The sequence below is a fragment of the Macaca thibetana genome, chromosome 2, assembly GCF_024542745.1.
Source record: "Macaca thibetana thibetana isolate TM-01 chromosome 2, ASM2454274v1, whole genome shotgun sequence".
NCBI classification, from domain to species: domain Eukaryota; kingdom Metazoa; phylum Chordata; class Mammalia; order Primates; family Cercopithecidae; genus Macaca; species Macaca thibetana.
In genome coordinates this window covers 119,821,434-119,836,498 of record NC_065579.1, presented here as the reverse complement: position 1 = coordinate 119,836,498, position 15,065 = coordinate 119,821,434, and the positions used below count along the sequence as shown (strand labels likewise).

General features: G+C 38.1%; 1 protein-coding gene across 21 annotated transcripts in view; it reads left to right on the top strand.

Moving 5' to 3' along the window:
* The window catches only part of MAGI1 (membrane associated guanylate kinase, WW and PDZ domain containing 1), a 686,305-nt gene that overhangs the window by 563,107 nt on the left and 108,133 nt on the right, over nt 1-15,065 (top strand). For 13 of the 21 annotated variants that reach the window (XM_050778525.1, XM_050778528.1, XM_050778527.1 and 10 more), the window contains one exon: nt 5,123-5,324. In XM_050778525.1, coding sequence (XP_050634482.1) covers nt 5,123-5,324 — 202 coding nt within the window. Of the gene's footprint in view, nt 1-5,119; nt 5,325-15,065 lie in introns of all 21 variants that reach the window. The other 8 variants (XM_050778523.1, XM_050778526.1, XM_050778530.1 and 5 more) reach the window with 1 other exon arrangement.

Sequence of the window (15,065 nt, the reverse complement as noted above, 5' to 3'; positions counted from 1 at the left end):
CATTTTTTTTTTTTTTTTGAGACGGAGTCTCGCTCTGTCGCCCAGGCTGGAGTGCAGTGGCAGGATCTCAGCTCACTGCAAGCTCCGCCTCCCGGGTTTACGCCATTCTCCTGCCTCAGCCTCCCGAGTAGCTGGGACTACAGGCGCCCGCCACCTTGCCCGGCTAGTTTTTTTTTGTATTTTTTAGTAGAGACGAGGTTTCACCATGTTAGCCAAGATGGTCTCAATCTCCCGACCTCGTGATCCGCCAGTCTGCACTTTTTTTTTTTTTTTTTTTTTTTTTTTTTTTGAGACCGAGTCTTGCTCTGTCGCCCAGGCTGGAGTGCAGTGGCGCTATCTCAGCTCACTGAGAGCTCCGCCTTCTGGGTTCACTACCATTCTCCTGCCTCAGCCTCCCGAGTAGCTGGGACTACAGGCGCCCGCCACCACGCCCAGCTAATATTTTTAGTAGAGACGGGGTTTCACCATGTTAGCCAGGAAGGTCTCGATCCCCTGACTTCGTGATCCACCTGCCTCAGCCTTCCAAAGTGCTGGGATTACAGGCGTGAGCCACCTTGCCCAGCCTGATACTTCTTTTTTGTTGGTAAACAGTGATAAAGCATTGCTTTGGAACGTTAAGAGATAATCATTCTATAAGATCTAATGTTTCTCAAATATGGACTATATGGCAAGCACTTTGCTGAGTTCTTTATGCTTATACCAGGGAGGTCAAATACCTTGTCCAGTATCACAGAAGCAGTGAGGGAGGGTCAAAGCTGCCACTGCAACCCAGAAAGTCTGACTCCACACCTACTATGCTATTTGTGTTTTAAATCAAGTTCATCAGCTTTATGGAACCTCAAAGATTATGACTAACCGGTTGTACACAGTGGGAGATACACATAAACCTGAAAGCATGTATAATTTAAAACAAACTTTAGAAATTTTCTTTGACTTGGCTTATGTTCTTGAAGTCACCTTTAAAAGTTCCCGTGTGTGTCAGGGTGTGTGTGTGTGTGTGTGTGTGTAAATACTTGGAAGCTTCTGATTTACTCTGAATAAAAATGTCATTCATGTTCGTTTATGTTTTACAAACCATTTTTACATGTATCCCATAAACCTCCTGAAAATCTTGAGAGAGAAGCAATCCAGAGATTACCTTTCCAGTTTTGCAGATGAGAACCCTGAAGGACTGTGTACCTGTTACACCACTGAACAATGGGAAAACCAGGTTCCCTGTCTCCTCATCCCATCTTGTTCCAGTATTCCATTCTACCTGTCCTCTTTGGTTTCAGTGGTAACCTTTAGTAAGAAAGTGGTGGCAGTGCTTCTAAATCTTTGGTAAATTAAATGAAAGGTTTTGTTTGTTTGTTTGAGACAGGGTCTCGTTCTGTCACCCAGGCTGGAGTGCAGTGGCACAATCACAGCTCACTGCAGCTTCAACCTCCCAGGTTAAAGTGATTCTCCCACCTCAGCCTCCCCAGTAACTGGGACTGTGGACATGTGCCACTACACCCAGCTAATTTTTAATGTTTTGTAGAGATGTGGTCTCGCTATGTTGCCTAAGCTGGTCTCAAACTCCTGGGCTCAAGCAGTCCTCCCTCCTCAGCCTCCTGAATAGCTGGGATTACAGGCACATGCCACCATGCCCAACAAAAGATTTTTTTGAAATCACAGCATGTGTCAAAGTGAAAGCCATGACTAAGGCTGTGAATTCTTGAGTCTGCCATATGTCTGTGCCAGCAGCTCATTTTTGGACTTTCCATTTTCTTTCAGAGAATGAGATTCAGATTCTGTTGAGCTGAGAAGAAGATATAGAAAGCATATAAAATAAAAACAAATACTTGGATAATTTAAAGTAAGATCTAGTTATGGAGGGATTTTTTTTCCTCCAGGAAAATAACATTACTGAGAGATTTTCCCAGAGATATTCCCTTCATGCAGTGTCTGAGACGGAAGGACTTTTGTTTTTTTGTAAACATGTATACACTCAGTGTTAAATTGAGTGCATCTCATTTCATATGTAGTGGCTCACCCATTGGCACTACCCTTTTCCTGTTACATCCAGTTTCTATTAAAATAGGTTAATTAAAATTTTTAAATGAAATTATTCTTTCTCCTTATCATTCTGACAGTTTGCTGTCTCCTAAGTGAAAAGTCAGTCACTGAGTTTGGACAGTTGTAGTTCCAGTAAGAGGTCTCAGTCCCAAGCACCCACTGAGCACGCCGCAGGTACCAGGCACTTTGCATGTGTTAATTCTGTTCTCATGCATGTACATTATGCCCATTTTACAGATCGAGAAATATGTGCTCAGAAAGGCAAAGCCGCACAGCTAGAAGCAGACAAGACTATGATCTGTGGTCTGCTGTTATAACCTATCCTTTTTCTACCTATTTGTAACGTATTTGCAGGCTGTGGGCCAGGTCTGGCCTGAAGACAAAATTAATCATAATTTTGATGAAGATAGAGGTACTTTTGCTGCTGGCAGCTGCTTACTGTGGCTCACTATGTGCTAGACACTATTCTGAGTGCCTTATCCACTTAATCCTCCCCACAACTCTGTGAGATAGGGATTGTTTTTGTCCCCATTTTCCAGATGAACAAGTGAAGGCACACAAGGTTAAGTACTTTGCCCACATTAGTAAGTGGTAAAGCCAGGATTCAAACCCGGGTAGTGAGGCTCTCCAGGGTCAGTGCTCATAATCATGACCTTTCATTTTTCACTGGTGTCGTACTGCATTATTTTTTAAAGAAATTATGATTGAAAACTTGGGAGATTTTACATAACAATACAGATTTCCAGCTTGTCTTGAAAAGTCAGAAGTTTGGCAACCCCAAGTCCACTCTCCTTCAGGGCACAAACTGTCTGACACTGAGTGCCCAGCTCCCTTCAGCCTAGACCCACTCTCTACACATCTCATTTGCATCTCTGGCCTGGCACTGGTGCACGGAGGAGTATGTAGCCGGAGACTGCCCCACTCTCTGCTCATTGGCTGCCGGCAACACCTGTCCTAGGAGCCAGAGGTTCTGGTGATTCTGGAACATGGCAGGTTCAAACCAAGAAAAGGGTAGAGTAATTCCCAACTGAAATTAGAACTTTTTAAACAATTGATTTTCTGCATCATTTTTTCTTTTAGTTGGTAAGAGAACTCTTAGTGTCTTTGTCTTTAAAGTGTAGTTATTATACCACTGGAATCTTCATCACCTGGGTACTTTAAAAGTGTGCATTTTGGAACCTTACCCCAAACCTGTTTTCTGGAGGACAGAGCCAGAAATATGCATTTTAACAATCTATCCAGGTGATTCTTTTATGCACTTAACTGTGAAAAGTCTACTTTCCAAGATATGCCAGAAATGAATATTTGTTGGCTTCTAGAGAATTAAAGGTGACTCTTTTAATTCTTGCCAGGTTTTGAATTTATTTTGTTATTGATTGGTCATTTCAAAATTTTTCTTCTGTGTTGGCCTAGTTCCTTTCTGTTCCCTTACTTTAGTTGATCTATTAATCTGCACTCTTGGATGCAAGTTGCAAAATTAACTCAAATTATTTAAGCAGGAAAGTGAATTTGGGGGTTCAAGCAATCAAAACGACGGGCATCCTTGATTTCAGGTATGAAATCAGAGATCAGAGGCTCAGTCTGGGATATTAGATGACTTTTTCCATCTTTCACCTCACCTTTCCTCTGTGTGCACTTAATTCTCTGGCAAGTCATATCAAGCTATGTCAAGATGGCTGCCAACACCTGCAGCATGAGAACCTATTAGCAAATAGGCTCCAGCCTCAAGCAACCACCTCTGGCTTCATGGTTCCAGTAAATCTTCCATGTCTGACATTCAAATTTGTTTGCCTTAGATCACGTACCTATTCCTGACCTAATAACAAAGACAAAAATGATAAAATACTCCAGATTGGCAAGGAGTACGATGTGGAGCCAGGAGTAGGTCCCCTCCTAGACCATGTGGGACCTGGAGTGGAGGGAAGCACCACAAGGATACCTGAGTGGTGCTAGCAGGAGAAGAGCAGATAGATGCAGGGCTGGGAATACCTACAGGCAGCCTCCTCAAGGGTAGTACATCTTTGGTGGTGGTGGTGGTTTAGTAGGCTTAGCATGTCCTCCATCCAGCTTTTAGATTACCTTTACTCTCATGTGTGTCATTGGGAGTTCTCATCAGAGAAAGCTTTGAAAACAGCCTTTTATCATTCTTCAGTCTGTTTTCACTAAATCAGAAATGTCTACAGAATTACTGTGGGAGATAGAAATTCGCTTCGTACCCTGATTATTCAGTTTTAAAGCCCCATAGAGATTGACATTTAATATCATCGGCCTCTATAAAAATTCAACCAGAATGTCAACAATGCCATTTGGGGATACTTTGATGACATCACCCCTGATGTTTCTAGTTAATAAGAAGGCAAGGAGACTCAAGTATTTTGAGCCTTCTTTTAAAACTCAAGTCGTATCAGTCTGCCCACATGATACTGTTCTCGGGGTAACTGTCTTGGTTTTCACAGGAATGTAACTTTTTCAAAAGAGGTTCCAATCTGACTCACTGGTATAGCTCTCTCCATATTCTAAACTTTTGTATATGTTTCAGCTTGATTTACCATTCTTTGATCTTTGCCAGTGTCTACCAAAGATATTTATACAAATATAAAAATAACGTAAAATAATTTCTACAAGAATGGGTAATAATGCCACTGTGTCTGTGTTTTCACCCTGGATACTTTTTTGTGCCCAAACATCTTCTGAATAATGAAATCAAGTGATACCTATGGAATGAGGGTGCAGATCCATCTGTGTTTTGATGGCCTTCTTAGTTTAAGAGTTTGAGTCATGAATTTGTTTCTTCTTTGACATTTCCAAGATTGTGAGCAATATATTACTTGGGATTTTCTCCCCTTCTTCTTAAGTAAAATAAGTTTCATTGATCATTTTGATGCTTTCCAATTAAGGGACAGACATCTAAATAAAATAGGAGTAATAGTTAATGGCCAGGAATTAGGAAAGGATAAGAGCGTTTAAGAATATAGATGTGTATAGTTACATACTTCCCAGGTATGGGTTATGATTGCTGAATACCTTTTTTCCCCCCCCCCCCTCTTTCTCTCTCTCTCTCTCACCTCTTCACATGATTAAGCAGCCGATTCTGGTGAACAAGACGAGCACACTCTCCAAGAAACAGCATTACCACCTGTGAATAATAGCATCATCGCTGCTCCCATCACGGACCCTTCTCAGAAGTTCCCTCAATACCTACCTCTTTCTGCAGAGGATAATTTAGGTCCTCTACCTGAAAACTGGGAGATGGCCTATACCGAAAATGGAGAAGTCTATTTTATAGAGTAAAGTATACCATTATTTCTACCTAAATCTCTCTTTCTTTTCCCTTCCTTCCCTCTGTCTAGCAGCTGCCAATGTAAACTATATTTAAGGGATTGATCACCCACTGATGGTATTTTTTAATAAGGTTTAATAAGTTTTGCATAAAAAGGTAATTAATTTTCTACTTATTGATTCTGAACAGTTTGAGGAAGCATAAAGTTAATCATTTCCCTAAAGGTTTAGACAACTACATTATGGTATATAGAAATTATGACATAGTATTTAAAGAGCATATTTAACCATTAAAAATAGTAAATATGTTGCTTTTTTTTTCTTAATTGAACTGCAATGTCCTTATTGTTTTAAGACTTCTTCATATATTCTGGATGCAATTCCTTTATCATATATGTGATTTGTATGCATTTTCTCCAAGTCCAGCTTTTCTTTTCATTGTCTCAACTATGTCTTTCAAAGAGCAAAAATTCTTAATTTTGATGAAGTCTGATTTATCAGTTTTCTTTTTAGTCAATTGTGCTTTTTCTGTAGTGACTAGGAAATCTTTGCCTAACACAGTCAAAAATATTTTCATTTTTTACATTTTATGTTTAGGTCTGCAATACACAAGTTAATATTTTTACATGGTGCAAGGTGTATGAATTAAGATTTGAGAACAGACAGGAAAGTCTCTCAGATTTATAAAACGTAAATGCTATATAGTTAAACATGTAATAATCTTTTCTGAAAAGGAAAAAAAAATGGCTACATTTTAAACCATTCTGGAAAATCTAAGATAATGTGGTTTTCCTAACCAACAGTAGTCAGTTTTTAAGTGCAGTATTTTGACTGTATTATCCTATCATTGAGATTCACCATGTTTTAATGTACCACTAAGAAAAAGAAAATGATTAAATTATTTTAAAAATAAAACCACAGATTCATCTATTATACTCACATAGATTGAAATTGATCTACTGTTAAGTCAACAATAACAAAGGGGAGGACATTGCAGAAAACTATGAGAAGGATCTCAATTTTGCAAAATATGCATGTATACATACATATCCTACATCTATTCTGTGTGTTCGTTTCTGTTAATATGTAGACCAAGTTCTAGACGCAGAAAGTTCTAGAAGTATCTATTAATAGTTGGGTTTGAGTTAAGTAAATAACTTACTTTCTAGCCAGATGTTTCATTCATGTGGGTTGTGAATTTTTTATACTTTGTGTGTGTGCGTATACACACACTTTATTTATTTATTTATTTAGTTAGTTAGTTAGTTAGTTAGTTATTTCCCTTCCCGAGATGGGGCCTCACTGTATTGCCTGGGCTGGAGTGCCGTGGCATGATCATAGCTCACTGCAGCCTCTATCTCCTGGGCTTAAGTGATCCTCCCACTTCAGCCTCCCAAAGTGCTGGAATTACAGGTGTGAGTCACTAAGCCTGGCATACTTAAGCATATGTTTTATAATTAGAAAAAAAAATGAAAATTAGGTAGTATGATTTTTCTAAGCATATGGGAGTTAGAGAAAAGGCTTGAATCTCAGAACACCCTCTTGGACAGCCGGGTGCAGTGGCTCACGCCTGTAATCCCAGCATTTTGGGAAGCCAAGGCAGGCAGATCATCTGAAGTCATGAATTCTAGACCAGCCTGGCCAACATGGTGAAACTCCATAAAAAATTGGCCACGTATGGTGGTGCATGCCTATAGTTCTAGCCACTTGAGAGGCTCAGGCAGGAGAATCACTTGAACCTCGGAGATGGAGGTTGCAGTGAACTGAGATCGCACCACTGCATAGCTTGGGTAACAGAGCAAGGCTCTGTCTCAAAAAAAAAAAAAAAATACCCTCTTTGAGAACCTACCCAGGAAGAATTCTGAGATAAGTGAATTAGAGCTTCTGTGCTATTTTCTAGCTAGAGGGAGGGGACAACTCATGTTTCTGTCTTCATGTTAATGACAAATGCTTTTTAAAAATAAGGATAAAAGAAGTAGTCTTTTCTCGAGAGTCAAGAAGTGTATTAATTAAGAGCTCAACTAAAGGGTCATGTTGTTTCCAGCATTTACAAGTTATTTGACCTTAGGAACTTTAGTTTACCTCTTGCATCTCAGTTTTCTATATATATATAAAAGGAGAACATGAATACTATGAATTGTACCTATCTTGTCAAACTGTTGGCAAGAATTAGAGGAGATAGAGAAACTAAAGTTCTTGGGCTAGTACTAATTAGTGATCACTATTGTTATTGTTACCATTGTCATCATCATTACCTGTGGTTATTCTGAGGAGTTTAAACATTATTATAAAAATGGATGCCAACCATAAAATCAAAAATTTACTTAGCTTTTGCAATAAATTGCCTTTGAAATTATGTCACATTAGTAAAGAAGAATTATGCTGAGAAAAGGGAAGGATATTAGGTGTTCCTGGTACAGAATAATCTGTGAAACTCCGATTCTTAGAAAAGAATGTACCAGTAATTTTGTTCAAAACTAACTTGATACATTGGAAAAAGGGAAGTTGGATATCTTGATGGTTAGCGGGATGCTGGCCTTCTAAACTATGGCTGGCTTTCAAGAGAATGTAGTGATTTGCCTAGTTTTTATAACTTAGCTTTTAGGTGATATAAAGCCAGTGCTTCACTTGCCTAAGGTTTAGTAGAAAAATTATACAAAAATGTGGCTTATGATAATTATGGGATTTGTTTGCGACTATCAGATTTCACATGTATTAAGTGATTAGATACATATCATTTATATTTTTAGCCTAAATTGTATATACCGGTTACTTTGTTTTCATGTGTTTTTTCATTCTAAAAAACTTCTTTTTAGGATGTCTTACATTGAATAGCAAATTAAACCGCATTAGAACCAGATCTACCTTGTTTATGCGTGTGCGTGTGTGTACACTCACATACAAATATATATACATTTGTTTTATAGTTTTTGGGAAATTGAAGAAATAGTAGAAATTTAAAAGAACTTTAAAAAATCAAGCATGGATTTGTAAACCTTTGGCATTGTGTAGAAAACAAACATAAGAAGTCTTTGAAAGGAAGAGCAAATAAGACAGACTAGCTAGGGAACCTAGGATCAAAGGAATACTAGGTGATGAGTTCCCTTTCTGTTTTACTTCATTTATCCAGACTTAGAGCTAAAGAGCCAGCAACCCAGAAATACCAACAGATGGAGGCAAATAAAGCCCTAATAAAAGCCTGCTCTCTCTAGCCAAAGGATCAGGAAAGGGGCATCCTACAAGACAGAAAACTTTTATTCAACAACCATTCTACTCTAGCAACAGCACAGAAAAACGTGTGATCCCATGCCCCAAGGGTAGAAGCTTAGACTTCTATCCTTGACAGGCTGTGTGACTAGAAGCTGAAACCTCCCTGCTGGGTAGTGTCAGAAAAGGCCAAGTGTAGAGCTGGCACTTTGCATCCAGGCAGTAAGGAGATTCCCCTTATTTCCACATAGATTTAGTGGAGACCACTTGAGGGAACTCAGGACTTCCACCCCACCTGGCAGTAATGAAACACCCTCTTCCTCCCCACTGGTGTGGTGTCAGAGGAGGTTTAGAGGAGAATCAGGATTTTTACCACCATCCAGTGGTAAAGAGCCCACCCTCTCCGTATGGAGTCAGAGAGGCCAGCTTGTGAGCAATAGTGAGATAGTCCTACCCCTCCCAGCCTAGCTGGTATCAACAAAGGCCTAGTGGGGAGCTCAAGCCACCATCCCCACCCAGCAGTAAGAAGGAGCCCATTCCCCTCTCCGGTGTCAACAAAAGCCAAGTGGGGACCCCACCTAAAAGTAACAGATAACCCCCTTTCCTCTTTTCAGCCATATTAGGAAAAGCCAATAGAAGGTATAAGATCCAGACCCCTATCATGTAATACCGAAAATATCCACATTAATAATAAAAAAAAAAATCACTTGTTATCCTAAGAATCAGGAAGATATCAAAATGAGTGAAAAAAGGCGATAAGTGAATACCAACACAGGGATAATAGCACTGTTAGAATTACCTAACAGATTTTAATGCAGCCATTATAAAGTTACTTCATCAAACAGTTATACCATGCTTAAGCCAAATAGAAAATTAGAATGTTTCAGCCAAAAATAGAAAGTCTCAGCAAAGCCATAGAAGATTTAAAAAAAAAAAAATAGTAATTTTTCAACTGAAAAATACAATAGCCAAAACAAAAAGCTTAGTAGATGGATTCAACAGCAGAAGAGAGTGGGGAGAGGAAAGAATCTGTGGACCTGAAAATAGAAATTACCCAATAAGAACAATAGAGAGAAAATCAACTAGGGGAAAAAACAAACAAAAAAACAAACAAACAGAGCTTCAGGGGCATTTGGAACAATAACAAAAGATCTAACATTTATTTCATTGGAGTCCCAGGGGAAGAGAAAGTGGGTGGTACTGAAAAGAAAAGTACTTGAAGAACTAATGGTTGAAAATTTTCTAAATTTGGCAAAAGAAGTAAACCTACAGATTCAATAACCTGGCTGAACCCAAAGAAAACTACAGCAAGACACATTCATAGTCAAATTTTTGAAAACTAAAACCAGAAAAACGTTGAAAGCAACAAGAAATGACACCCTATGTATGTTAGTGAAACAAGTAAAATGACAGCATATTTGTCATCAGAAGCAACAAAGGCTGAAAGGAAGTGGCATAGCATTTTTATAGTGCTGAAAGAAAAAAGAATTAACCCAGAATTCTACATCCAGTGAAAATATCCTTTAGGAATCAAGGGAGAATGAAAATATTCTTAAATGAAAAAAAATTTGCTGCCTGCAGGCCTGCTCTCAATAAATGGCCAAAAGATGTTCTCTAAACAAAAAGAAAATTCTAAAACAAAACCAAAATTCTAAAAAAACGAACAAAAACAATCAGGAAAATAGAAGAATGGAGAAAGTAAAACTATAGATAAATAAAACACTTTTCACCTTTTGAGTTTTCTTTTTTTCCATTTTTATTGAGATATAATTGACTTCTCTTTAAATTTTCCAAATTATGTTTAAGTGTTGAAGCAACAATAATACTGTTCAATGGTTCTAAATGTGTGTAGAGAGAATATTTAAGATAATTTATTATAAGTGAGGGAGGGTAAAAGAATATCAATGGAGATAAGGTTTATCTACTTCAGTCAAAGTGGTAAAGTGATGATGCCAGTAGACTATAAGATATATTAAATATATTTATAAATAATATATATATAATGTGTGCATATATATGTAATGTAGTATCTAAAGCAGCCACTTACAAGCTATACAAAGGAGATATACTCAACAGTACTGTAGATATATAAAAATGGAATTCTAAAATATTCATGTAACCCACAGAAAGGCCAGAAAAATAAAACAGAGGAAAGAAAAACAGAACAAAAAGAAAATTACAAACAAAATGGAAGACTTAAGCCCTAACATATCAATAACTACATTTAATAAAGTGAACTAAATACAACAATTTAAAGTTGGGGAATGGCAAAGTGAATTAAAAAGCATGACCTAATTGTGTGCTATCTGTGACGCATTATTTCAAATGTAACAATATAGGTATGTTGAAAGTAAAGGATGGGAAAATATATCTTGCAAATGTTAATCGAAAGAGCAAGAGTTGACATATTAATGTCAGATACAGTAGGAAAATCTCCAATGAATTAGAAGTAAACTAAACAACATACTTTTAAATAATCTATGGGTCAAAGAGGAAGTCTCAAGGGAAATTAAAGATAAGTAAATAAATTGAACTGAATGAAAATGTAAATACAGCACATTAAAATAGGTGGGACACAGCCAAGGCAGTGATGAGAGGTAAATTTATAGCACTAAACATATATATGAGAAAAGAGGAGAAGTCTCAAATTAACAATCTAAACTTGCAATGCAAGAACCTGGAAAGAGAAGAATAACTGAAACGCAAAAAGATGGAAGGAAATAATAAAGATAAGAGGAGAAATCAATGCTATCAAGAGCAGAAAAACAATAGACAAAAATCAATGAAAGAAATAGCCAATTCTTCAAAAGGATTAAAAAAATTGAAGAGCCTCTAATAAGATTGAGAAAGAAAAAATGAGAGAAGACCAAATTGTCAATATTAGGATTTAAATAAGGAATCACTATGGACCCTAAAGTCATTCAAGATAATAAGGGGTGGAGATTCCTCCTCTCCACAGGGCATCCCTGAAAGAGAGGATAATCAAATAAACACAATTAAAAAATGATAAAGGGGATATCTCCACTGATCTTACAGAAATACAAACTAGCATCAGAGAATAGTATAAATACCTCTACGCAAATAAACTAGAAAATCTAGAAGAAATGGATAAATTCCTGGACACATACACCCACCCAAGACGAAACCAGAAAGAAGTTGCATTCCTGAATAGACCAATAGCAACTTCTGAAATCGAGACAGTAATGAATAACCTACTAACCAACAAAAGCCCAGAACCAGACAGATTCACAGCCAGGTACTACCAGAGGTACAAAGAGGAGCTGGTATAATTCCTTCTGAAACTATTCCAAGCAATAGAAAAAGAGGGTCTCTACCCTAACTCTTTTTGTGAGGCCAGCATCATCCTGATACCAAAACCTGGCAGACACACACACACACACACACACACACAAATTTCAGGCCAATATCCTTGATGAACATTGTTGTGAAAATCCTTAATAAAATACTGATGAACCAAATCCAGCAGCACAGTAAAAAGCTTATCCACCACAATCAAGTCATCTTCAACATATGCAAGTCAATAAACATAATCCATCACATAAATGGAACCAATGACAAAAACCACATGATTATCTCAATAGTTGCAGAAAAGGCCTTTGATAAAATTCAACACCCTTTCATGCTAAAAACACTCAATAAACTAGGTATTGATGGAACATATCTCAAAATAATAAGAGCTATTTATTACAAACCCTCAGCCGATATTGTACTGAATGAGCAAAAGTTGGAAGCATTCCCTTGGAAACTGTCATGAGACAAGGATACCCTCTCTCACCACCTGGAAGTTCTGGCTAGGGCAATCAGGCAAGAGAAAGAAATAAAGGTATTCAAATAGGAAGAGAGGAAGTCAAATTATCTCTATTTGCAGATGAAATGATTGCATATTTAGAAAACCCCATCGTCTCAGCCTAAAAAGTCCTAAGCTTATAAACAACTTCAGCAAAGTCTCAGGATACAAAATCAATGTGCAAAAATCACAAGCATTCCTATACACCAATAGTAGACAGAGAGCCAAATCATGAGTGAACTCCCATTCACAACTGCTACAAAGAGAATAAAATACCTAGTAATACAACTTATAAGGGATGTGAAGGGCCTCTTCATGGAGAACTACAAACCACTGCTCAAGGAAATAAGAGAGGACACAAACATATGGAAAAACTCTCCATGTTCATGGATAGGAAGAATCAATATTGTGAAAATGGCCATACTGCCCAAAGTAATTTATAGATTCAGTGCTATCCCCATCAAGCTACCATTGACTTTCTTCACAGAATTAGAAAAAACTACTTTAAATTTCATATAGAACCAAAAAAGAACCTGTGTAGCCAAGACAATCCTAAGCAAAAAGAACAAAGTTGAAGGCATCATGCTATCTGACTTTAAACTCTTCTATAAGGCTACAGTAACCAAAGCAGCATGGTACTGGTACCAAAACAGAGATATAGACCAATGGAACAGAACAGAGCCCTCAGAAATAACACCACATGTCTACAACCATATGACCTTTGACAAACCTGACAAAAACAAGCAATGGGGAAAGGATTCCCTATTTAATAAATGGTGTTGGGAAAACTGGCTAACCATATGCAGAAATCTGAAACTGGATCCCTTACTTACACCTTATACAAAGATTAACTCAAGATGGATTAAAGACTTAAACTTAAGACCTAAAACCATAAAAACTCTGGAAGAAAACCTAGACAGTACCTTTCAGGACATAGGCATAGGCGAAGACTTCATGGCCAAAACACCAAAAGCAATGGCAACAAAAGCCAAAATTGACAAATGGTATCTAATTAAGCTAAAGAGCTTCTGCACAGCAAAAGAAACTATCATCATAGTGAACGGGCAACCTATGGAATGGAAAAACATGTTTGGACTCTATTCATTTGACAAAGGGCTAATATCCAGCATCTACAAGGAACTTAAACAAATATACAAGAGCAAAACAACCCTATCCAAAAGTGGGCAAAGGATATGAACAGACAGTTTTCAAAAGAAGACATGTATGTGGCCAACAAATATATGAAAAAAAGCTCATCATCACTGGTCATTAGAGAAATGCAAATCAAAACCACAATGAGATACCATCTCATGCCAGATAGAATGGCGATCATTAAAAAGTCAAGAAACAGGCCTGGCGTGGTGGCTCATGCCTGTAATCCCAGCATTTTGGGAGGCCGAGGCAGGCAGATCACGAAGTCAGGAGATCAAGACCATCCTGGCTAACATGGTGAAACCCCATCTACTAAAAATACAGAAAATTTATCGGGCGTGGTGGCGGGCACCTGTAGTCCCAGCTACTAGGGAGGCTGAGGCAGGAGAATGATGTCAACCTGGGAGGCAGAGCTCGCGGTGAGCCGAGATTGCGCCACTGCACTCCAGCCTGGGTGACAGAGTGAGACTCCTTCTTAAAAAAAAAAAAAAAAAAAAAAAGTTAAGAAACATTGGGAGGCCCAGCTGGGCGGATCACCAGGTCAGGAGATTGAGACCATCCTGACTAACATGGTGAAACGCCATCTCTACTAATAATAAAAAAAACTAGCCAGGCATGTTAGCATGGGGCTATAGTCCCAGCTACTCAGGAGACTGAGGCAGGAGAATCACTTGAACCCGGGAGGCAGAGGTTGCAGTGAGCCGAGATTATATCACTGCACACCAGCCTGGGTGACAGAGCAAGACTCCATCTCAAAAAATAAATAAATAAAAAGTCAAGAAACAACAGATGCTGGAGAGATGCTTTTACACTGTTAGTTGGAGTGTAAATTAGTTGAACTATTGTGAAAGACAGTGTGTCAATTCCTCCAGGATATAGAGCTAGAAATACCATTTGGCCCAGCAATCCCATTACTGGGTTTATACCCAAAGGATTATAAATCATTCTACTATAAAGATATGGATTATAAATCATTCTACTATAAAGATACATGCAGACATATGTTTATTGCAGCCCTATTCACAATAGCAAAGACTTGGAACCAACCCAAATGCCCATCAATGATAGACTGGATAAAGAAAATGTGGCACATATATATAATGGAATACTATGCAGCCATAAGAAAGAATGAGTTCATGTCCTTTGCAAGGACATGGATGAAGTTGGAAACCATCATTCTCAGCAAACTAATATAGGAACAGAAAACCAAACACCACGTGTTCTCACTTATAAGTGGGAGTCGAACAATGAGGACATATGGGCACAGGGAGGGAAACATCACACACTGGAGGGCCTGTCAGGAGGTGGTGGGTAAGGGGAGGGATAGCATTAGGAGAAATACCTAATGTAGATGACATGTTGATGAGTGCAGCAAACCACCATGGCATGTGTATACCTATGTAACAAACCTGCATGTTCTGCACATGTGTCCCCGAACTTAAGTAAAATTTTTTTAAAAAAGAAGAAGAAATAAGTAATGCAAGTAGTACTCCCAGGCTTAAATGAGGAGTGACTCATCACACAAAAAAAAAGATAATGAGGAATGAATTTGTATATTTAAGAACTCCTGAAAAAGAAATAT